This window comes from Primulina eburnea, chromosome 10 (genome assembly GCF_022965805.1).
Source record: "Primulina eburnea isolate SZY01 chromosome 10, ASM2296580v1, whole genome shotgun sequence".
Classification (NCBI taxonomy): domain Eukaryota; kingdom Viridiplantae; phylum Streptophyta; class Magnoliopsida; order Lamiales; family Gesneriaceae; genus Primulina; species Primulina eburnea.
This window is the reverse complement of record NC_133110.1, coordinates 29,087,036-29,112,669: the sequence shown is the minus strand read 5'-3', so window position 1 is coordinate 29,112,669 and position 25,634 is coordinate 29,087,036. Positions and strand designations below refer to the sequence as shown.

The following is a 25,634-nucleotide window of genomic DNA, read 5'->3' as shown; positions in this document are numbered from 1 at the left end:
TTCTTATTGGGGGATATCTATTTGACAAATCATGCATTTTGTAGGCTGTTTGTTTGGCTGCTTGCAAGAAATTACATGAGATGGTAGCATTTACTGGTATGCTATTGCCAGACAAGGGAGTTGGGGCAGAAGCTGACAAAGTTGAACAAAATGATGAAGGAGAACCTCTCCCAGGAACTGCAAGACATAGAGAATTCTACCCTGAAGGTGTAGCCGATATTCTCCAGGTTAGGTCCTCCTGCTCTGGTTTTGCATTAGCGGACTTATGCTTTGCAGATGATTAGCTTGACATGCCTTCATGATTGATATTGATGCTTTGAGAACCGCGAATTTAAGATATGTGTTTTTATTATTACAAACATGTATAGGATATTATTTTCGAATTCTTTGTGTAAAAGGAAATTCGAAAATATTGAATGATACATGGTATTCAAAAATATTCCAAACCAACAATTATACGAAATTCAAAAATCCAGTGCAGGATATACAATGAATTTCGAAATATTGCATACTAGGCAATGTGCCAACTTAATTGGAAAGAATATATTGCATATAAGGAAGTTTTTTAATAAGGAAGCTAACAAATTTGCAATGCAGTCCAGTACGTCATGAACCTATACTAGAAAGCAGTCTACGTTCATCCATCCAGTCCAGAAGCCATAAATTCGAATTTTGGAAAGGTTTATTTAGGGAATAATAATCTTACGTATATGGAAAGATTATCCCGTAAATAGGTAAGATGTATCAATCTAATTATGGTAGGATTTTATCCCACGCTAATAAATAGGAGGCTCCATAACTCGAAATTCACACCTTAGAATTTTGAAATTCTCTCTGGCATCCTCCAAATTTTCGAAGCTTTCATCCTCAAGCAGCAAAGCCCTGCCGCGATCCGGACCGGGGAGAAAGTTCGTGTGATGCCCGGTTACTCGTACAAATGATAATAATGCGTTTATGTCGTTTATTATGTAGTAATTTAGCTCGTTAGATTCCACGTGATGATTGAGGTATAGATATTGAGATTGAACATGACTTTTATATTTCCCATGGTATATTGAGAATGAATATATGTCTAAATAGTAGAGTAAGATGTGTAGGAGATGATAGTGTAATGGAACTTGTGGGAAATGAGATGTAAATATGGTAGTTCGTACGGGTTTTAGCATAATGATTTGAATATTGATCAAAATTGTGTGAGGCCTTAACCATTAGAAAGCTAAGATATAATGCTACAACTTTCTTATTTTGAGTTTTGTCCAAATCATTGTGGAAGACAAGCCAAAAGCGCCCCGAAATGAGTTGTGTGTATCGTCACTCCTACAATGACACATGTTGGGAGAATGAGCATAACGTTTTACTCAGACCTCCAAATGACATGAAACCAGTGGGAGATTCAAGCCAAGACATAGAGCTACAACTAAGGGTGAGCAAGATTTCGGTTAAACCGAATTAACCGACTGAACCGAGCCAATTCGGAAATTCGGTTCGGTTATTTCGGAAATTCGGTTTCCAAATTAAAAAAATTCGGTTATATCGGTTAATTCGGTTCGGTTACGGTTTTCAAAATTTTTAAATCGGTTAACCGAATTAACCGATATAATAAATATTATTATTTAATAATTTTTTTTACTTATCAATTTTTATAAATATTTTAATTTTTAATTTTAAAATCGATATAGTATGAATTAATTGTGTTCAAATAAAACTTATATATTTGTGATGTGTGTGATTTTATGTTTTTATGCATTTGTGTAAATTATAATGTTAAAAAAAATTACATATATAATTAAAATTAAATCACAAATTTTTTTCTAAACTAATCGGTTAATTCGGTCACCGACCGAATTAACCGATTTTAATTCGGTTCGGTTTTCATCGGTTATAAAAATTAATTCGGTCGGTTCAGTTATGGATAAATATTTCGGTTCGGTTCGATTATGGTTAATTCGGTTCGGTCGGTAACCGAATTAACCGAATACTCACCCCTAGCTACAACTTCCTAGTTTACCACTTTTCCAGATTATGAACGGAAGAGACGTTTTTAGAGCGATCTTTAAGGCTCCAGTGCGCAGAATCAGAATAGGTGGCGCCCGAGCGGTAAGATTTTACCACCCGAGCGCCGGTACTTTACAAGCTCACCAATTTTACAGAACATATGGTGCCCGAGCGGTAGAATATGACCGCCCGAGCGCCGGTGCACCAAAATTTTACGTCTTGGACAGAACATTCCGCGCTCGAGCGGTAGAAAACTACCGCCCGAGCGCCGCCTTTCATACAAGAAGATAAGTTTCGAATTTCTGAGCCATTGTATCAGTTCTTTCCCCTTTCCTTCACAGCAAGGCACGAAAGAAAAACTTAGAATCTTCCTCCAAAGCTCTCTTTCTTCATTTCCTTCATTGTTTTGAAGTGAGAACTTAGTTCTCCATCACAAGAGCATCATATAGGTGTAAGTTTTCTTCTCTTTTAGTTGTTCTATATGTAGAGAAGTGATTTTCACCTAGTATATACATAGTGATGGGTTTATTGATGTATTTGACAGTATAGGAGCGAGATTCACCATCTCAAACCAGTGTTGTTAAGCTTGGACAGTAAGTTGGCATGTTCTTGAAGTAATACATGAGTAATATTATGATTTCAAATACTTCCCATTGATTATTGCTATATGTACATTGTTAGTATGTTTATTGATGAAAACATAGAACCATATTTCATTGTTATGTATTAAATATGTAAGAAACTCATGAATATTGATGATGGGTGCGAACATGAACATGAAAAGAAAAGGACTGATTTTACATGATATAGAGCTTGTTGACATCATGGGTGGTTTTAAGTCCACCAAAGCTATTGGCCAATATATGTTCATGGGGCGTGGGGTTGCCAAAGGTTGCTCCCTGACGTCCAACACAGTAGTAGCTATATAATAAAGCAAGCACAGTAGTACAGGTCAACTAATGAGGCTCAAGTACAAAAATGAACATGAATATACGGTATGATATGACATTGTTTAAAGTTCCATTGTTGATCACAACTTGATATGTAGTTCTTTCTATGCATATTGATACGTATAAGTGCCAACTTATTGAGTTTTATAAACTCACGTAGCTCATGTATTACAGGATTAGGTAGTGAAGAGACGTAGGATGCCGGTTCACCAATGGATGCTTGTGACGTGCCTCACCTCGACAAGAATCGGGACTTATTATTGTATAGCTTCCGCATGTGTATTGTACTAAAACATGTCAGGGTTTGAACAAGTTTTTACGAAGGTTATGATGATACAAAGTATGCTTGTATACGAGAATATGTATATGTATAACAATATGGTGTATGGTTCTGTATGAAAATATGCTTGAGGTTGTTGCTTGAGTTGAGTTTTTGGCTTATAAAAATATAGGGACATCATGCCAAAATTTTTATAAACCGTCAAAGTGATGCCTCTTGTTTGATTTGCTTCATACTATAGTTATATCATTCAAACCTTATTTTGATTATGGTAATTATGCTAAGTATAGAGTAAGGGTGTGACATTTTTATGGTATCAGAGCCCACGGTTCTTTGACAGGGAAGACACTGCACTTCATCCACATGGAGAACTCGGCAAGTAAGTATCTTTGTATCTCATAGTTTATGCTAAGTTATGTGTCTATGTTTCCTACATATAGGTTAAGATAAGCGACGATGCCACCGAAACGTAAAGTGCAGGAAGGAGAGTCATCTAAGGGCAAGGCCCCATAAGTCGAAGGTGAGGGCAGTGCGCAGCGACCTGTAGATGACTTCGCGCAATTACTCCAACAACAAGCAAAAGTCCATCGTGAACAAATCCAGCAGCTACTGGAGATGCAACGGACTACTCATGAACAGGCACAAGCTCAAGCCATAGTACACAGACATGTGCCTGTTCAAACAGACGTATATGATCGTTTTAGACGTTTGAATCCTCCGGAATTCGTGGGAAGCACCGATCCAGCAGTAGCAGAACAAGATGAACATGACATTGACATAGACAGGCAACAACAAAGGCAACAGTACTTTCAAAAGAGCCAAGGAACAGGACAAGGCAAAAAGACCGATAGCAAAGGTGCTCGACCAGAGGAACCCCGTAGCAAGGGTCCCCATCCACGTAAAGAACATGACAGGCCACCTTGTCCTAAATGTGGCAAACTCCATGGAGGGGAGTGTATGCAGGGTTCTAATGTCTGTTATCGTTGCAAGAAGCCAGGACATCTCGCCAAGAATTGTCCAAAAAGTTCTGAGAAAGTACAGTACGCCTTTTCTCGTTGACCAAAGAAGAAGTGGATGCTGATACATCGATGATCACCGGTATGTTCTTGATTTCTGGTATTACTGCTATTGTTTTACTAGATTCAGGAGCTACGCATTCTTTTATTTCGGAATCGTTTGTAAAGAGACTGGGCATTACAGCAAGTACAACAGAGACACAACTCGCCATAGCCTTACCTTCCGGGCAAGAATTACAGACAGATCAGATTGTGCGAGGTTGTCCAATATATGTCCAAGGCCATCAGATGTATGCTGAATTGATTGTTTTGAACATGACCGATTTTGATGTGATATTGGGAATGGATTGGCTCTCGAAGTACAGAGTTACTATTGACTGTGGCATAAAGATGATCAAGTTTGCACCAGTAGGAGCTGAACCATTCACCGTAGCAAGTGCAGGTATATCCTTACCTCTTCGGATAATCTCTTGTATGAAGGCTTGTAAATTACTACAGAAGGGGTGTCAAGGATATTTATCATTTGTGTGAACTAGTGATCCACCTGTTCTTGAATTGAAAGATACAGATGTTGTTTGTGAATTTCCAGAAGTATTTCCTGATGATGTAACAGGCATACCCTCAGATAGAGAGATCGAATTTGTAATTGATGTTGTGGCAGGAACTCATCCGATCTCAAAAGCTCCTTATCGACTAGCTCCTACAGAAATGAAAGAATTGAAAGAACAGTTACAGGAGTTGCTTTATAAAGGGTTTATCAGACCGAGCTTTTCACAGTGGGGTGCACCTGTTTTGTTTGTGAAAAAGAAAGACGGTACTCTTCGTCTATGCATTGATTATCGGGAGTTGAACAAATTGACAATCAAAAATAAGTATCCACTCCCTAGAATTGATGATTTGTTTGATCAACTACAAGGAGCTGCTATCTTTTCGAAAATTGATCTACGATCAGCCTATCATCAATTAAAAGTGAAGTCAGATGATATTTCAAAGACTGCCTTCAGAACCAGGTACGGGCATTATGAATTTCTTGTAATGCCATTTGGACTAACGAATGCACCAGCTGCATTTATGGATCTAATGAACAGAATTTTCAAACCATTCCTAGACAGGTTCGTGATTGTGTTTATAGATGATATTCTCATCTACTCACGAACTGTAGAGGAGCATAGAGAACATTTGCAATTAGTTTTGCAGACTTTGAAGGATAAACATTTATATGCAAAATGGAAGAAATGTGAATTTTGGCTTGAACAAGTATCATTTTGGGTCATATCATTTCAAAAGAAGGCATATCAGTGGATCCAAGTAAGATTGAAGCTGTTAATAACTGGCTACGACCTACCACTGTTACCGAGGTACGTAGTTTTCTTGGGCTAGCTGGTTATTACGTCGGTTTATAGCGGGATTTTCTAAGATAGCATTGCCCTTGACTGCTTTAACTCGAAAGAATGTGAAATTTGTATGGGACGAAGCATGTGATCGCAGTTTCCAAGAGTTAAAGGTAAAATTGACTTCAGCACCGGTCCTTGCTATTCCAGAAGGATCAGGAGATTTTGTAGTGTACAGTGATGCTTCGAAACAAGGTTTAGGAGCAGTCTTGATGCAACACGGGAAGGTGATTGCTTATGCCTCTAGGCAATTGAAAGAATATGAAAAAAACTATCGAACACATGATTTAGAACTGGCAGCAGTGGTATTTGCATTGAAAATATGGCGCCATTATCTGTATGGCGAACGATGTGAAATTTATACTGACCACAAGAGTTTGAAATATTTATTCACGCAAAAAGAACTGAATATGAGACAACGAAGTTGGTTGGAATTGGTGAAGGATTACGATTGTGTTATTAATTATCATCCAGGCAAAGCCAATGTTGTTGCAGATGCGTTAAGTCGAAAGTCCAGTTCTATTGCTGCAATGCAAGTACAAGAACAAATTTTATGGGATTTGTAGAATTTGAAGATTAATGTTATGACAAAGGGCACTGCAATCCAATTATCATCTCTCATGGTTCGACCAACACTTTCAGACAGGATCAAGGCCGAACAAAATACAGATACTGAATTCCAGCAATTGAGACAACGAGATGAGGATAAAGGACATTCGAACTTTGAATGGAATGGGGAAGGAATATGGACATATCGGGGTAGATTGTGTGTGCCAAAACAAGGAACGATCAGGAACGACATTCTTATTGATGCTCATGCTACTCCCTATTCGATCCATCTAGGAGGCACTAAAATGTACAAGGATTTGAAACCATTATTTTGGTGGCCAGGTATGAAAAAGGACATTGCTCAATTTGTTGCACAATGTCTAACTTGTCAACAGGTCAAGAATGAACATCAAAGACCAGCAGGACTCCTGAAACCACTACCCATTCCTGAATGGAAATGGGAACACATCACGATGGATTTCATTCTTGGTTTGCCAAGAACTCAAAGAGGGTTCAATGGTATATGGGTTATTGTGGATCGACTTACAAAATCAGCTCACTTTCTTCCGGTGAAGACCACATACACGATGAATCAATATGCTGAAAAATACATCAAAGAGATAGTGAGGCTTCATGGCATCCTAGTGTCCATTGTATCAGATAGAGATCCCAAATTTACATCTGCATTTTGGAGAATCTTGCATCATGCTATGGGAACTCGATTGTCATTCAGCACAGCATTCCACCCTCAAACTGATGGACAATCAGAATGAGTGAATCAGATCTTAGAAGATATGTTGAGGGCATGTACTATTGACTTCCCAGGTAGTTGGGACAGTAAACTACCATTGGCTGAGTTTACATATAACAATAGCTATCAGTCAAGCATTGGAATGGCACCATATACTGCATTATATGGTAGAAAATGTCGATCTCCAGTACATTGGGATGAAATAGGAGAAAGGAAATTATTAGGCCCTGAATTGGTACAAAAGACAGCTGAATTGGTAACCAAGATCAGAGAAAGAATGCACACTGCCCAGAGTCGACAGAAAAGCTATGCTGATGTGCGACGTCGTCGATTGGAATTTCAGGTTGGTGACCATGTATTTGTAAAGATATCACCATAGAAGGGCATTTTGCGTTTTGGTAAGAAGGGAAAATTAAGTCCAAGATATATCGGTCCTTTTGAAATCTTGGAAAGAATAGGAGACAGAGCCTACAGAGTTACTTTACCTCCGAACTTGTCAAATGTTCACAACGTTTTTCACGTTTCCTTGCTACGAAAGTATTTGGCCAATCCTTATCACGTTCTTCACTATGAACCATTGGAGCTTGCATCGAATCTCTCATATGAAGAACGACCGGTCCAAATCCTCGATAGGAAATCAAAAGTGTTACGAGGCAAGGAAATACCCTTGGTGAAATTATTATGGCGCAATCATGCGATTGAAGAAGCAACTTGGGAGCGAGAAGACGAGATCCAACAGAGATATCCAGAACTATATGGTACGTCAAATTTCGAGGACGAAATTCTTTGAAGGAGGGGAGAATTGTAATGCCCGGTTACTCGTACAAATGATAATAATGCGTTTATGTCGTTTATTATGTAGTTATTTAGCTCGTTAGATTCCACGTGATGATTTAGGTATCGATATTGAGATTGAACATGACTTTTATATTGCCCATGGTATATTGAGAATGAATATATGTCTAAATAGTAGAGTAAGATGTGTAGGTGATGATAGTGTAATGGAAGTTGTGGGAAATGAGATGTAAATATGGTAGTTCGTACGGGTTTTATCATAATGATTTGAATATTGGTCCAAATTGTGTGAGGCCTTAACCATTAGAAAGCTAAGATATAATGCTACAACTTTCTTATTTTGAGTTTTGTCCAAATCATTGTGGAAGACAAGCCAAAAGCGCCCCGAAGTGAGTTGTGTGTATCGTCACTCCTACAATGACACATGTTGGGCGAATGGGCATAACGTTTTACTCAGACTTCCAAATGACATGAAACCAGTGGGCGATTCAAGCCAAGACATAGAGCTACAACTTCCTAGTTTACCACTTTTCCAGATTATGAACGGAAGAGACGTTTTTAGAGCGATCTTTAAGGATCCAGTGCGCAGAAGCAGAATAGGTGGCGCCCGAGCGGTAAGATTTTACCGCTCGCGCGCCTGTACTTTACAAGCTCACAAATTTTACAGAACATATGGCGCCCGAGCGGTAGAATATGACCGCCCGAGCGCCGGTGCACCAAAATTTTATGTCTTGGACAGAACATTCCGCGCTCGAGCGGTAGAAAACTACCGCCCGAGCGTCGCCTTTCATACAAGAAGATAAGTTTCAAATTTCTGAGCCATTGTATCAATTCTTTCCCCTTTCCTTCACAGCAAGGCACGAAAGAAAAACTTAGAATCTTCCTCCAAAGCTCTCTTTCTTCATTTCCTTCATTGTTTTGAAGTGAGAACTTAGTTCTCCATCACAAGAGCATCATATAGGTGTAAGTTTTCTTCTTTTTTAGTTGTTCTACATGTAGAGGAGTGATTTTCACCTAGTATATACATAGTGATGGGTTTATTGATGTATTTGACAGTATAGGAGCGAGATTCACCATCTCAAACCAGTGTTGTTAAGCTTGGACAGTAAGTTGGCATGTTCTTGAAGTAATACATGAGTAATATTATGATTTCAAATACTTCCCATTGATTATTGCTATATGTACATTGTTAGTATGTTTATTGATGAAAACATAGCACCATATTCCATTGTTATGTATTAAATATGTAAGGAACTCATGAATCTTGATGATGGGTGCTATGTAATGAAAATGAACATGAACATGAAAAGAAAAGGACTGATTTTACATGATATAGAGCTTGTTGACATCATGGGTGGTTTTAAGTCCACCAAAGTTATTGGCCAATATATGTTCATGGGGCGTGGGGTTGCCAAAGGTTGCTCCCTGACGTCCAACACAGTAGTAGCAATATAATAAAGCAAGTACAGTAGTACAGGTCAACTAATGAGGCTCAAGTACAAAAATGAACATGAATATACGGTATGATATGACATTGTTTAAAGTTCCATTGTTGATCACAACTTGATATGTAGTTATTTCTATGCATATTGATACGTATAAGTGCCAACTTATTGAGTTTTATAAACTCACGTAGCTCATGTATTACAGGATCAGGTAGTGAAGAGACGTAGGATGCCGGTTCACCAATGGATGCTTGTGACGTGCCTCACCTCGACAAGAACCGGGACTTATTATTGTATAGCTTCCGCATATGTATTGTACTAAAACATGTCAGGGTTTGAACAAGTTTTTACGAAGGTTATGATGATACAAAGTATGCTTGTATACGAGAATATGTATATGTATAACAATATGGTGTATGGTTCTGTATGAAAATATGCTTGAGGTTGTTGCTTGAGTTGAGTTTTTGGCTTATACAAATATAGGGACATCATGCCAAAATTTTTATAAACCGTCAAAGTGATGCCTCTTGTTTGATTTGTTTCATACTATAGTTATATCATTCAAACCTTATTTTGATTATGGTAATTATGCTAAGTATAGAGTAAGGGTGTGACAGTTCGAATACCCAGTGCAACACCATCCACGTTTTTTTTCTTTAGCATTTAAAACACTGTAAGTGGGTTTTTGATATTATTAAATAAAATGACACTTATTTTCTTTTTAAGTGAGCATGATATATTTCGAAAATAAATTAAATATGACTTTGAAAATTCGATCGGCATGATATATTCATTTCCTTTCGGTATGAAATCCCCTGAATTATTCGTTGTTAATATCAATTATAATATTCGAAAGCATGTTTGAATTATTTGAAATACATTGTAATGATTTGATTTAGAAATGGTAAAGGAAATTTCGAACTTTGATATGATTTGTTTAGGCCCTGATGCGGTGGGTTATAATAACCGTTCCTTTGACCTCGCCCCTTAGAGGAGTAACATATAGGGGATTGATCAGTAAAAACCATAGAAAATGAGATGATTTTTCAGTGCTATATTCGTAATTGTATCAACATGCTTAATATTGAAATTTCGATAATTTATTCGTATGTATATCCTCGATATTTGTTATGCATGATCGGCCCCATTTACTGAGTGTTTCCTAAAATACGCACCCCTTACATTCCCACCCAGGAAAGAACGAAGAACAAGTCGAGAATGAGGAGCGAGATTACTTTTGGGGATGGTGATGAAGCCAATCCAATCGAGACTAGTCGAATTTTTTTTGTCTTTTAAAGTATTTCGCTTCCGCATTTTTTTTCCATCGCATTGTAAAGACGATTATTTGTTATGAAAAAGACTGGTTATTTTGATTTACTACGAGTCTTGTTGTTTTGCAATTATGTGATTGTGAGACAATGCCGGTGTCGACTAACCCCGGTCCCGGGACATGACAGATGCCAACATTTTCTTGAAACAGAAGTATCATTAGATGTCTTTTTTATGTTGAAATCCCAATAACCTCCCTTTTTCTATCAAGAGCATAGTATACATGCTAAATTGTTCTCAAATATGTACGATTTTGTCTGCATGAAATTGTTGCTGTTTATGACCCTTTTCTGTGATTGTTGGAAGATAATTTCTAATTCGGTCAAATTCGGGATGGAATATATTTGCGTTTAAGTCATAATGCCATATGTGGTCCTCAAATCTGCAGAATTTGGGCATAACTTCAAATGAATTGAAAAAGTAAAGGAAACTTGGAAGTGGATAGGAGCAATGTAATGTTGTGCAAGTAGTTAGACTTAACAAATCTCCCAGTTGATGAATAAAGATATTGCAAGTGTTAGCTCATATCGGATGCATAAGTGAATTTCCCTCAATTTGTTGGCATATATTATTTGAGTAATGTGATGACAATGATGCTGTCAACCACTCACAAGTCACAAATTAATGTTCTCAACATATATTATTTGAGTAATGTGATGACTGTTACGCCTTAAACGCATACAAATCTCGAGGATGAGATTAATGTTTTTAATGCTGTAACATATCCCAAAGTTTTTGTTTTGATGATACCAAAACTTGGCTTAAAAATGTACTAATGTTTTATATTGAGGCATGCAGGAAACTAAGAACAAAGTTAAGTTCGGAAGATCCGAAGTTGGTTCGGACGTTCCGAAAAGGTGCCTGTTCGGAAGCTGCGAGGAGCCAGTTCGGACGGTCCGAAGACGTGATCGGACGTTCCGAACACAAGCAATCAAATCACTTGAATGCGGAGACAAATTGATCTGACTGATTGATTGAGTAAGATTTCGGACGCTACGAAGGACATGATCGGACGCTACGAAGTGTTGAAGATTTCAAATCTCTGGAAACGCGGGAATGTTCGGACGGTACGAACTTGAGTTCGGACCTTCCGAAGCTGGTCATACACTGTCTGAAAGAACCGTTCGGAAGAAACGAAGCTGGATCGGTCCATCCGAAGCATATGTTCGGACCCTACGAAGTCAAGAACGGACGATCCGAAGTCATCCCAGAATTACGCAAATTGATTTCAATCACATCGGACGTTCCGAAGCAAAAACAGAAGATCCGAACCTTGGCGTCCAAGACTAGTATAAATAGGCCTTTGAGGATGCATTTTAAAACATCCCACTCCACTCTCTCTTGTCTCTTACAAAGCTTTCTACTATCTCTTGTGTGCGTTGATTAAAAGAGTTGTAATATCAAAAGAGTTGTAGAAAAAGAGTGAAAGTAATACTCTCGAGTGGGTTGTAAAGTTCGTGGCTATCCTTGGAGCCCTCAAGGCCAAGTAGACGCATCGAGGCGTGGTTGTAAAAGCTAGCTTGGAGCTCCTAAAGCCAAGTCGATATAGTGATACCTCGATCCTCATCGAGAAGGGGAGACGTAGACGATTCTTCGTCGAACTTCCATAAACATCTCTATCCCTCTTTACTTTACTACGCATTTATTTTACGCACTTACTTTACGCATTCATTTTATTTGTGATTGTCCCTCAAGTCTTCCGCTTGCAATTTTTGCAAACTCGTTTTAAAAACGCTAAAGGGCCTAAAAGAACCTATTCACCCCCCCTTTAGGTTCTTCAAGTGGTATCAGAGCAAGGTTTTTCAAAATCTTTTAAATGGCCAATCTAGCAAGCGAGTATGCCCAAGGACAATCCACAAATCGTCCCCCTCTTTTCAATGGTACTAATTACGGATATTGGAAAAATAGAATATCTCTATACATCCAATCCGTCGATTACGACCTTTGGAAAATAACGGTGAAAGGTCCCTATATCCCCATGAAAACGGTGGATAATAAGGAAATTCCTAAGGGAATGGATGACTTCACCAAGGACGATATGAAACTTATCTCTCAAAATGCTAAAGCTATGAATATTCTTCATTGTTCTCTAGATATGAATGAATACAACCGAATCTCGGCTTGCACCTCCGCCAAAGAGATTTGGGACAAATTGGAGATTTGCCACGAGGGAACCAATCAAGTCAAAGAAACGAAGATAGACCTTCTCCAACTCAAGTACGAGACCTTTGAGATGGAACCCAAGGAGGATATCGACACCATGTTCCGGCGGCTCACCCAAATCATCAATGAGCTTGCCCAACTTGGTGAGAACTACCCAACTAAACAAGTGTGGAGGAGAGCCCTTCGAGCATTACCGGCGGAATGGGATTCAAAGCGAACGGCTATCATTGAATCCAACAAGGGAGATGCGGCATCCTACGACCTTGATCAACTTCATGGGACCCTAAAGACCCATGAACTTGAAGTATCTACCCGGAAGGAGACAAAGAAAGATGACGACAAAGTAAAGGCGAAAGGGATCGCCTTGACCAGTCAACTTGAAGATAGCGACGATGAAGAAATGGCACTCCTCACTAGAAAGTTCAAAAGATTCATGCGGAGTTCCAACTTCAACAAGAAAGACAAAAAGTTTGAGAAGGAAGTGACCTGCTACAACTGTCAACAAAAGGGTCACTATGCAAACGAGTGTCCCTCCAAGAAGAAGGCCGGCAAAGACAAGAAAAAGGCCCTTCTAGCCACGTGGAGCGACAGCGACAACGAAGAGGAGTCTACCCTATGCTTCATGGCGAAGGAAGATCATCTGACCGACTCGGATGATGACGAGGTACCCTCTTACGATGAATTACTCTCCGCTTACACTAGTATGTACAATAAGGCTAAGTCACTTAGAAATGAGAATAAGCAACTTAAAACTGAACTAGAAGCTAGGATGCATGACAACACTAAGCTCAAGACAAACCTAAGAGACTTAGAGAAAGCCTTCAACAAGTTCAATGTGAGTAGCGGTAAACTAGAAAACCTCTTGAGCATGCAAAGGTGTAACTTCGACAAAGGAGGTCTAGGATATGAAAAGAAATCAGTCAACTTCGCTAGCCTTATCGCAAAGGCAAAACCAAGAACACCACCAACATGCACTTACTGTTGTAAGATAGGCCACATAAGACCTAAATGCAATAAACTTAGACACCAACACAACAAGAATAGTTATTGGAAATGGATCCCCAAATCCCCAACTACTACTAACCTCAAAGGACCCAAAGAAACGGGTACCAACTATCAAACTGTATCTCAACCTTGTAGGGACAAAGGGGAGACAAGTCATCGAGCACTTGGTATCTTGACAGTGGATGCTCTCGACACATGACGGGAGAAAAGAAGCTGCTACAATCCATTCGACCAAAAGAAAAGGGATCGGTGACCTTCGGAGACAACAGCAAAGGGATCATAGAAGGCATCGGCTCAATAGGTATATCTAACTCTACTATTATTGATGATGTACTTCTTGTGAAAGGGCTTAAACATAACCTCCTAAGCATTAGTCAATTGTGCGATAGGGGTTATGAAGTCAAATTCACACCACACGATTGCACTGTATCACTCACAACTGACAAAACCATTAGTTTCAAAGGTTATAGAAGTGAAAATGTTTACAAGGTCGATTTAAAGATTTCATCTTTTTCAAAAATAAAAAGCCTTGTAACATTAAATGTTGATGACAACATTCTTTGGCATAGACGACTTGGTCATGTTGGGATGAGCACCATAGAAAAACTTTTAAAACTTGACCTAGTTTCCGGAATGCCAAAGCTGAATTTAAAATTAGATTCTTTTTGTGATGCTTGTCAACTTGGTAAACACACAAAGGAATCTTTCAAAAATAAAAATTTTGTATCCACTTCTATGCCCCTTGAATTACTTCACCTAGATTTATGTGGTCCCTCGAGGACAACTAGTCTAGGAGGAAAATCTTATGCTTTTGTCATTGTAGATGATTTTTCACGTTTTACTTGGACATTGTTTTTAGCCCACAAAAATGATGCCTTTGATCATTTCAAAATTTTTGTCAAAAAGGTTGAAAATGAGAAAAATCTTTTGATCAAACAAATCCGTAGTGACCACGGAACGGAATTTCAAAATGAAAATTTTTCAATTTTTTGTCAAAGCAAAGGCATTGGTCACAACTTTTCTTGTCCTAGAACTCCTCAACAAAACGGTGTCGTTGAGAGGAAGAATAGGACCCTAGTAGAGATTGCAAGGACCATGCTATGTGAGCATTCTCTACCAAAATATTTTTGGGCTGAAGCAATGAGTTCTGCTTGTTACATCATCAATCGCGTATCAATAAGGCCAATTCTCAAGAAAACTCCATACGAACTATGGAGAGGGAGAAAGCCTAACATTTCTTACTTCCGCGCTTTTGGATCAAAATGCTTCATCCACAACAATGGTAAGGACAACCTGGGTAAGTTCGATGCTAAATCGGACAAAGGTATCTTTCTTGGTTACTCTACTTCTAGCAAAGCATATAGAGTCTTTAATAAACGTACTTTACTAGTTGAAGAATCTATTCATGTCATATTTGATGAAACTAACCCTTGCTTGCCTAGACCTGTTGTTTCTGATGATGATGATATAGATATCCTTGGCGAAAAGTTGGAGTCCACAAGCCTAGATGATGTTCCTAAAGATCAAGAGGACGCACCTCTTCCGAAGGAGTGGACTACACACAAGGATCATCCCATGGACCTCATCATTGGTAGCCCATCGAAGGGAGTATCTACTCGCTCTTCTAATATGTGCAATTATCTTGCTTTTCTTTCTCACATAGAGCCTAAGAACATAGAAGAAGCTTTACTTGATGATTCTTGGATTATTGCTATGCAAGATGAACTAAATGAATTTAGAAGGAATAAAGTTTGGAATCTTGTACCTAGACCCACTGATAGACCTGTCATAGGAACTAAATGGGTATTTAGGAACAAGTTAGATGAGCATGGTACAATCACTAGAAATAAAGCTAGGCTAGTAGCTAAAGGATATAGTCAAGAAGAGGGAATTGATTATGATGAGACTTATGCCCCTGTTGCTAGACTAGAATCCATTCGCATGCTACTTGCTTTTGCTTGCTCTAGAGACTTTAAATTGTTTCAAATGGATGTTAAAAGTGCTTTTCTTAATGGTGATTTGAAAGAAGAAGTGTATGTTGAGCAACCTATTGGTTTTGAAGATGTGCACTTATCTGATTATGTGTATAAACTTGATAAGGCTTTGTATGGTTTGAAACAAGCTCCTAGAGCTTGGTATGAGAAATTATCTACCTTTTTGTTGTCTAATGGTTTTTGTAGGGGTAAAGTTGATATTACCTTATTTACCTTGACTAAAAATAATGATTTGCTGATAGTACAAATATATGTAGATGATATTATTTTTGGTGCTACTAATGAACACTTGTGTAGAGATTTTTCTAAGCTTATGCAGGATCACTTTGAGATGAGCATGATGGGCGAGCTCAACTACTTCCTTGGTCTCCAAATCAAGCAATGCAAGGATGGTTTCTTTGTCAACCAAGGAAAGTACATCAAGGAGATGCTAAAAAAGTTTGGGATGGAGTCTTCCAAAGCCTCATCCACACCTATGAGCACGACAGTCAGACTCGACAAAGATGAGGGAGGTAAACCTGTTGACCAAAAGTTATTTCGTAGCATGATTGGCTCCCTACTCTATGCGACTGCTAGTAGACCTGACATTATGTTTAGTGTTTGCTTGTGTGCACGATTTCAATCATGTCCAAAGGAATCACACTTATTCGCCTTAAAACGCATTTTCAAATATCTTTCAAATACTCCAAATCTCGGATTATGGTATTCTAAGAACTCATTTTTCGATTTAAAAGCTTACTGTGATGCCGACTTTGGAGGATATAAGGTGGATAGAAAGAGCACTAGTGGAACTTGTTTCTTTTTGGGAAATTGCTTGGTGTCATGGTTTTCTAAAAAGCAAAACTGTGTTGCACTTTCAACGACCGAGGCCGAGTATATGGCTGCCGGTAGTTGTTGTGCACAAATTCTTTGGATGAAGTATCAATTACTCGACTATGGTGTTACTTTTTCAAAAATTCCAATCTTTTGTGATAATACAAGCACCATATGTCTAACAAAGAATCCAGTTCAACATTCTCGTACTAAACATATTGACATTCGACATCATTTCATTCGTGATCACATTGAGCAAAATGATGTTGAACTTCACTATGTTGACACCAAGAATCAAATTGCTGATATTTTTACAAAACCACTAGATGAATCTACTTTTACTCGTTTGCGTGGTGAACTTGGCATGATTGAGTTGTAAACACTAGTCGAATACTCTCGTACATATTTGTTAAATTGAGGGGGAGTATTATTAATGTGAGCATTATAATGTCGGATAATACAAATTAATTGTATTTATCCATAATTATGGCTCAACATTCATTTATGTGCTAAATATTTTAAATTTTAGGTGTTCCTCATCTTGGCTACTTCGGAATCCACCGAACGTGTTCGGATCGTCCGAACCGAGCCATAGAGAGTTGCGGGATGCGGATTCTTAGATTATGTTTTTGTTATTTTTGTTTATTTTATCTTTATGCATCATTGTATAAAAGACTTGTATTTATTAGTGGATATTTTACCTGTTTATTTGTCTCTCTTTATGCTTATGTCTTTTTGCTTATCACAAAAAGGGGGAGAATTTATTTGGTTAAAATTGCTATCAAATGGTTATTAAATAAATTCGCCTTAATTCAACCTCTTAGACTTGTTATTTGATTAAGGGGGAGTTATTTAATAATAATTTGAATTATGTTGATTATTGTTTCTCAATTTTTAACCAAGTTTTGTGATCATCAAAAAGGGGGAGATTGTTACGCCTTAAACGCATACAAATCTCGAGGATGAGATTAATGTTTTTAATGCTGTAACATATCCCAAAGTTTTTGTTTTGATGATACCAAAACTTGGCTTAAAAATGTACTAATGTTTTATATTGAGGCATGCAGGAAACTAAGAACAAAGTTAAGTTCGGAAGATCCGAAGTTGGTTCGGACGTTCCGAAAAGGTGCCTGTTCGGAAGCTGCGAGGAGCCAGTTCGGACGGTCCGAAGACGTGATCGGACGTTCCGAACACAAGCAATCAAATCACTTGAATGCGGAGACAAATTGATCTGACTGATTGATTGAGTAAGATTTCGGACGCTACGAAGGACATGATCGGACGCTACGAAGTGTTGAAGATTTCAAATCTCTGGAAACGCGGGAATGTTCGGACGGTACGAACTTGAGTTCGGACCTTCCGAAGCTGGTCATACACTGTCTGAAAGAACCGTTCGGAAGAAACGAAGCTGGATCGGTCCATCCGAAGCATATGTTCGGACCCTACGAAGTCAAGAACGGACGATCCGAAGTCATCCCAGAATTACGCAAATTGATTTCAATCACATCGGACGTTCCGAAGCAAAAACAGAAGATCCGAACCTTGGCGTCCAAGACTAGTATAAATAGGCCTTTGAGGATGCATTTTAAAACATCCCACTCCACTCTCTCTTGTCTCTTACAAAGCTTTCTACTATCTCTTGTGTGCGTTGATTAAAAGAGTTGTAATATCAAAAGAGTTGTAGAAAAAGAGTGAAAGTAATACTCTCGAGTGGGTTGTAAAGTTCGTGGCTATCCTTGGAGCCCTCAAGGCCAAGTAGACGCATCGAGGCGTGGTTGTAAAAGCTAGCTTGGAGCTCCTAAAGCCAAGTCGATATAGTGATACCTCGATCCTCATCGAGAAGGGGAGACGTAGACGATTCTTCGTCGAACTTCCATAAACATCTCTATCCCTCTTTACTTTACGCATTTACTTTACTACGCATTTATTTTACGCACTTACTTTACGCATTCATTTTATTTGTGATTGTCCCTCAAGTCTTCCGCTTGCAATTTTTGCAAACTCGTTTTAAAAACGCTAAAGGGCCTAAAAGAACCTATTCACCCCCCCTTTAGGTTCTTCAATGACAATGATGCTGTCAACCACTCACAAGTCACAAATTAATGTTCTTAATTAGAAACAAGATAGTTCTCTAGATTTCAGTCACAGAACTATTGTTGTCTAAATATGGTACAAAGGTTGAAAGTCACCATCCTATGCTGGACAGCAGAAATAAACATTTTTCATTGATTTTGGAAAATGTACAGGAAACAAGGTTGTGAATCTAAGATTATAAGGGAATAAATGAATCAATAGAGTGGTTATATGTTTTGCTTGTGATACATCTTCCGTTGGGATCTTAGAGCCCTGTGGTGCCAGAGGCTTCCAGTATTTTTATGCCATGTTTCTATCAAATAAACAATCTATTGGTCCTGGATTCTCCTTATTATCCCTATTTTCAGTCCATGCTTTGTTGTGGATTTTAGAAGCACATAACTACCTTTTTCTTTGCATGGAGAGTGGATATTATCTGGACAAAGCCGCGAAGAATCCAAGATTTTTAATCTTTACATGTACTCTGTCACATGTGAAAATACTGGCTTTTCAAAAGATTCCCTCCTAAACCAAGTGTCAGAGTTTGCAGTACTGTTTGGCACTGAGTTGGATGCTGAGGTATCTTATTTTTATTTTTAGCTCAACAACAGTAGAGTTCTTCATTTGCTCCCTTATACTTGCCAGGTATTATCAATGTCGATGGATTTATTTATTGCTCGGGCTTTTATAACAAAGGCTACACTTGTTTGCGAGGGGGCGATAGAAATTAGAGAAACCCAGGTGTGCAGATTTTTTCTTTGATTATTTTGAATCTTTACTTTGCTGTGCTTGGTTTAGAAATGATAGATTGAGAAAGCACTAACAATTTCTGTGTACAGTTGACTTTGCTTAAGAACTTTCATGTACGCCTGATGAGCATTGTATTGGATGTGGATGTTGAACCATCCAACACTCCTTGGGACACTGCGAAAGCATATTTGTTTGTTCCTTTGTCTAGAGGAAAATCTGCAGATCCAGTAAAGCTTATTTTGACTGGGCTCTAATTGATAAAGTTGCGAAGACTGATGCATGGAGTAATCCCCTTCAGAGAGCTAGACCGGATGTTTACCTTGGCACCAATGAGCAAACACTAGGTGGAGACCGTAGAGAGTATGGGTTTGCAAAATTACGCCATGGCATGGCCAATGAACAGAAAAGCCATCCTAATTATGGGATCAGAAGAGATGTTACCTAGTTCGATGTGGTCAAAGCATCTGGATTAGCACCTCATCACGATGCTAGTAGAGTACCCTTGCAAGTTGATTTAACAAATGGAAAATTGATGATGGCTGATTGTTGTGTTATGGTTGAAGATCTGGGAGGAAAAATTGTCACTGCAGTTCATTCTGGAAAGAGGTTCTAGGTTGATTCTGTGCGCTTTGATATGACAGCTGAGAACTCATTCCCAAGGAAAGAAGGCTACCTAAGTCCTTTGGAGTACAGTTCTTATGCCGAATATTATAAGCAAAAGTATGTTTCCTGCACTTTGAATTTGCTATCTATTGTGTTAACTCTTCCCCTACTGCATAGATGATGTGTGTGATTATGAATTCCTCCATGTATCTGGTTGTTTTTATTGGTAATTTTCACTTTTATATGTGCTAGCTTGGAAAGATTTTGGCTGAGAATCAGGAAAATGTGTGTTGAAAAAGAATTTAAAAAAGGATAAAAACAGTTGACATTTGATTTGGTTCTGTAATTTGCAATTAGAGAGTTTCAAAAAGAGTTCGAGAAGTGTTTGATGTGAAAATTTTGAATCCTGTAGTGATGTTTGCTTTTTGAAAGTTTTGGGTTTTTGGACTGCGAGGAGGTATTAAAAATCTAAAATATGTTAATGTTTTTGGCATGATGCGGTGATGGTGAAAGACAAAAAATGGATGTATTTTGTGTTTCCGGAATGATGTTCTAATAGTGAGGAAGATTTGATTTTTTAAGTGGATACACAGTCTGGTAACTGGGATTTTAAGTAGAATAATCTCAACTAAAAAATCCGAAGAAACAATCCCCTACCCTTTTGCTCCTTTTGCTTTTAACCTATTTTGTGTGCAAGGGTTAGCTATTGCTTGTGGATTTGAAAATTTTTCAGATTTCTTAATCATTCTAATTATTGGAGAGAGAAACACATTTGATTATGAATAACGTGGTTTATAAGTTTTTTTTTAAAAAAAATTTGTTTTGAATGTGCTTCTTTTAGTTGCTAGAAGACTAGAAGCCAGCCTTCAAACATTGAGCAAATTCCGTTCTCTACTAGCAGCATGGTGACCTTGCTGACCAAATTAATTGTAGGTATGGGATTGAATTGATCTATAGACAGCAACCTCTAATAAAAGCCTGTGGTGTTTCATATTGCAAGAATCTCTTATCCCCACGGTTCGAACATTTAGACGGTATGCTATTTGGTTAATTTTTTTGTTTCATCATTTTTTTTTGGCTATTTGAGTACCCATGGAAGTTTCCATGATAGGTCATGATGCTGTATCTGAAGAGACGCATGAGAAAACATATTATGTTTTCCTCCCTCCTGAACTATGTTTTGTACATCCTCTTCCTGGTTCACTAGTTAGGAGTGCTCAAAGATTGCCATCTATTATGAGGAGAATTGAAAGCATGCTGCTTGCGGTTCAACTTAAGGATATCATTAATTATCCTGTTCCGGCTTCAAAGGTACTCTTGAATTCCATTAAGATTCATGAAAGTTGCTGTTAACATATACCTGATCTGTGATCCGTCTATTTACAGATCTTGAAAGCCTTGCAACTTCATGCCAAGAGACCTTCTGTTATGAAAGAGCAGAGCATTTAGGAGATGCTTACCTTAAGTGGGTTGTGATTAGATTTCTTTTTCTAAAATATCCCCAAAAACATGAAGGTCAGCTCACTGAAATGAGAAAGAAAATGATAAGCAACATGGCACTTTATAGGTATGCGCTGAACAAAGGGCTTCAGTCATACATCCAGGCAGATCGATTTGCTCCATCTAGATGGGCTTTACCTGGGGTGCTTCCTGTCTTTGATGAGGACACCAAGGAAGCAGAGTTATCACTTTTTGATGAAGAAATAGCGTCCGATGAGAGGTTAAGTAGAAAGTTCCACGATAATGATGAATATGAAGAAGACAAAATGGAAGATGGGGAACTTGAGAGTGACTCAAGCTCATATCGTGTGCTCTCCGGCAAAACTCTGGCTGATGTTGTGGAAGCATTAGTTAGTGTCTATTATGTCGAAGGTGGAAAGTGTGCTGCGAACCACCTAATAAGATGGATTGGAATTGAGATTGATTTTGTTTGAAAGAGATTAAATACTCAGTCAAACCGTGCGTTGTACCAGACAATATACTGAGAAGTATCGATTTTGATTCATTAGAAGGTTCTTTGAATTTCAAGTTCAGTGATAGAGGGTTACTTGCAGAAGCTATAACTCATGCATCACGTCCATCTTCTGGAGTGTCTTGTTATCAACGACTGGAATTTGTTGGCGATGCATTGCTGGATCATCTCATCACAAGGTACTTATTCTTCACATATACAGATTTGCCTCCAGGAAGTCTAACAGACTTGCGAGCGGCTGCTGTAAATAAAGAGAACTTTGCACGCGTGGCTTTCAAACATAATCTTCATTCTCATCTTCGTCATGGTTCAAGTTCCCTTGAGAAACAGGTGTGAATTTTTTTTGCTTCATTTACCTATCGATGTTATATGTCCATTACTTTTATTTTATTTAACCCACTTTCAGATTCGGGATTTTGTGAAAGAGGTTGAGAATGAACCTTCAAAACCTGGGTTCAATTCTTTTGGTTTAGGGGATTGCAAAGCTCCCAAAGTTCTTGCAGATATTGCTGAATCAATTGCTGGGGCTATCTTCCTTGATGGCGGATGTGTTACTGCATCTATATGGGAGGTTAGCTTCATTAATGCAACCCATCAGAATTTTCTTGGTTTATATAATGTTGTAAGGGATGGGCTGGGAGGTTTGAGTTGGAATGTATTGGTGTATATTTCCAGGTCTTTCAGCCCTTGCTGAACCCGATTGTTACTCCAGAAACACTCCGGATGCATCATGTTCGAGAATTACAAGAGCGATGCCAGCTTCAAGCAAAAGGTGTAGAATACAAAGCTACTCGTAGTGGGAACCTGGCTACTGTGAAAGTTTATGTTGATGGTGTAGAGGTTGGTAGCACAAGCAATCCGCAAAAGAAAATGGCACAAAAACTGGCCGCACGAAATGCTCTTGTTGCTCTGGAAGAAAAGGAGTTAGCAGAAGCCAAAGAGAATGGTGACATTGACGGAAAAGAGAAGAATGGTAGCCAAAGTTTTACCAGGCAGACCTTGAATGATATCCTGATTGCGCAGAAACTGGCCAATGCAGCATATACCAGTAAGAGCTCTTTTTCTAGGTGGAATTTTGTAAATTGAAAATGTCGTTCTCGAAGAAAATATTCATTTATATTGATTTTTTAAACACGTTTCAGGTGTATACATGAGGGCGGTCAGGCACATGCAAAAAGATTTACCTTTGCAGTGCGTGTTAATACTTCTGATAAGAGGATGGACCGATGAATGCCTCGGGGATCCAATGCCGAGTGTCAAGAGAGCAAAGGATTCTGCTGCAGTTCTCCTTCTGGAACTTTTGAATAAATGGTATACATGAATGATATCTAGCAACTGATATGAAAGGTTATATTATATTCACGTTTCTTTTGTATTTACATCATTTAATCCAACAGTTCATCGAGGCCTGTGAACCTTTTTTCTCCTCGGCTAGAGGGAATTTTATTTTGTATATTCCCCGGTCACTTATCTATAGCTTGGCTAATGAAATTTAACTTGGATTCAGCTGGGAAAGGAGAACAGAAGATTAAAAAAAAAATTGTATTTGCCTTCTCATTTTCTGTCTTAAAAAATCGAGTGGAAGGAAAACATTGGCAAGGAAGTTCATTTCCTTTTCTATGCTCAGTTTCCAGATACAACGAGGTCGTCTAGGGCCCGTCTGGCCAAACCCGTCCCGACTCAATTTAAACCCCTCCCATCTCACGAACTCGACGGATCAAATCTAAATTGGGCATGTTAGACTCATCAAAATTATATTATTTTTATATTTTATTACATATAAAACAAAAAAAAAACATTTAAAAAATAATAAATTTCTAAAGATATTTTAACAATACAATGTCCGTAGATACAATCATGGAAAATGTATTTGTGTGTTAGTATTTTGCTTCATTAGTTATGATTGATTATTGGTGGGCCATTTTCGAAATTTGTCATGATAAAAAATCGTTATGATTATCAAATAGTGTTATCTTCAGTTCAAAAAATGTTAATTGGATTAACTGATCAAGTAGTTTGAAGTAACTAAACTACATAAATCAATGGACAGTTGCTCAACTGAAGATTAATGTGCAGTTTATCGAAGGCAATTGAAACCAGCTGAACTGGAATTTCGAAGACAACTGACTGATTAGTTGATATAATCAGTTGTGAGCTTACCAATGAATCAGCTGATCATTCAGCTGTACACGTCATCAATTGTTGAAAAGGACATTCAACCGACACTACAAGAAAATAGCGTTGTCGTAGGCTCAAAAACCCGTTCATAGACAACAGTTTCTTAAAAACCGTTGTCTTAGATATGTCTATGACAACGGTTTTTAAAAACCATTGTCTATTAGCGTGTTTTTTTGGGCTACAACAACGGTTTTTAAAAACCGTTGTCAATAGCGTGTTTATTTTTTTGGATTCAACAACGGTTTATAAAAATCGTTGTAGATGAGCGTGTTTTTTTGGGATACGTAAAAACCGTTGTCTATGAGCGTGTTTTTTTGGTCTACAACAACGGTTTATAAAAGCCGTTGTCTATATATGATTTTGTCGAGGGTCAAAGACAACGGTTTGTTTAAATTGTTGTCATTGAGCTGGTTTTTTCTTAGTAATTTATATGGTTAACGACAACGGTTGTACAAAAACCGTTATCGTATAATTTTTTTTAAAATAATTTGTAATGTTATAATACACACACTTGTAATAAAAGAGTGAAGAAAAAGAAAGAAAACCCAAACCCATTCCCGCGCTACGTCGCCCTCTTCCCCACAAAATCTCAAGCCGATGCCGCCGCTTCTCAACGCCAAGGAAGACCGGCCGACCACCGTGCGATCTAGCCATCAACTTCACGACCTTGGTTCGCCAAGATGAAACCGTTATCTTTTAGAGGGAAATATCCCAGAAATTTTGCCCTGTACGAGGACAAGTGCGTTCCCAAATCATCGGATTCTTTGTTCGATTTCTTTCTCAAAGAATCTGAAGCTCTTCAAGCCAAGGTATGCTTTAATTTTATCTTTTCATTTCCTTTTTTCCCCAAATTTAATGGAATTGATCTGGCTTATGGTCCCAAACATACAGATGGAGCGAACACTTTAGCCGCCTCCTTCCATATTAATTTTTTTTTCGAATTTGAATATTTTCTTCAGCCTGACATATGACCAGAAATGAGATTTCACACCTTTATTGAAGAACTCGTGGATTCTAATTTTTTCCTCGTTAGTTATATTCATTTAATAGCTTCATTTCATGTGAATATCTGACTCATGTTTCGTCAAATCATCCTCTGTTGGTGTAATTGTTTGTCATTTAGGGTGACCTTTTCCTGAACTTTGGACACTTTTATTTCCTTCTCATTTAAGTGTATCTTGTTTGTTGCATCGTATTCTTGATATTTGTTTGTCCATAAAACATGCATGCTTGAAATTTTTGTATGTAGAGTTCTCACTCTTGTATAATTTTGCATGACCAATTTTGAATATGTGGGGACCCGGGCTCTAACTCTTTTCTTTGGGATTTAAATGGATCATTAATATAAAAAGTGGGTCAAATTTTTGCTTTTACATTAACTCAAATGCATATAAATAAGCATCATATTTTTATTTAATTACAACATGAACACATAACATACATATCCCGTCTGGTACGTACTCAACAATCCAGTGTTCAACTACAGTACATAACAAAGTACAACTACTAGCCATTTGCTATGCCCGTGATCACCACGCTATACCTGTCTCTCATCCTCTGCGTGACCCAGATCCTGCCCCAC

The 25,634-nt window shown here is 38.2% G+C and overlaps 1 protein-coding gene and 1 pseudogene across 2 annotated transcripts; both read left to right on the top strand.

Moving 5' to 3' along the window:
• Window positions 1-48: 48 nt before the first annotated feature.
• Window positions 49-21,305, top strand: LOC140803260 (endoribonuclease Dicer homolog 1-like). Of its 2 annotated transcripts, none has more exons than XM_073159043.1 (6): window positions 49-228; window positions 18,971-19,128; window positions 19,195-19,290; window positions 19,389-20,019; window positions 20,804-20,936; window positions 21,014-21,302. In XM_073159043.1, exons 1-4 carry the CDS (start codon window positions 81-83, stop codon window positions 19,551-19,553), a joined length of 567 nt encoding a protein of 188 aa, XP_073015144.1. In that variant the 5' UTR covers window positions 49-80; the 3' UTR covers window positions 19,554-20,019; window positions 20,804-20,936; window positions 21,014-21,302. The 2 variants fall into 2 exon arrangements, 1 of the variants encoding a protein (XP_073015144.1); XR_012111814.1 differs by lacking the exon at window positions 49-228 and adding an exon at window positions 10,615-11,077 and having other exon boundaries at window positions 18,531-19,128; window positions 20,836-20,936; window positions 21,014-21,305.
• LOC140802838 (endoribonuclease Dicer homolog 1-like) lies at window positions 21,306-22,955 on the top strand (annotated as a pseudogene).
• Window positions 22,956-25,634: the final 2,679 nt, after the last annotated feature.

Coding starts and splice junctions, on each gene's coding strand:
- LOC140803260 (XM_073159043.1), top strand. CDS start 81: ATGGTAGCATTTACTGGTATGCTATTGCCAGACAAGGGAGTTGGGGCA. Junction 229..18,970: donor TGTAGCCGATATTCTCCAGG/TTAGGTCCTCCT, acceptor TTTCTTTGCATG/GAGAGTGGATATTATCTGGA. Junction 19,129..19,194: donor GCACTGAGTTGGATGCTGAG/GTATCTTATTTT, acceptor TATACTTGCCAG/GTATTATCAATGTCGATGGA.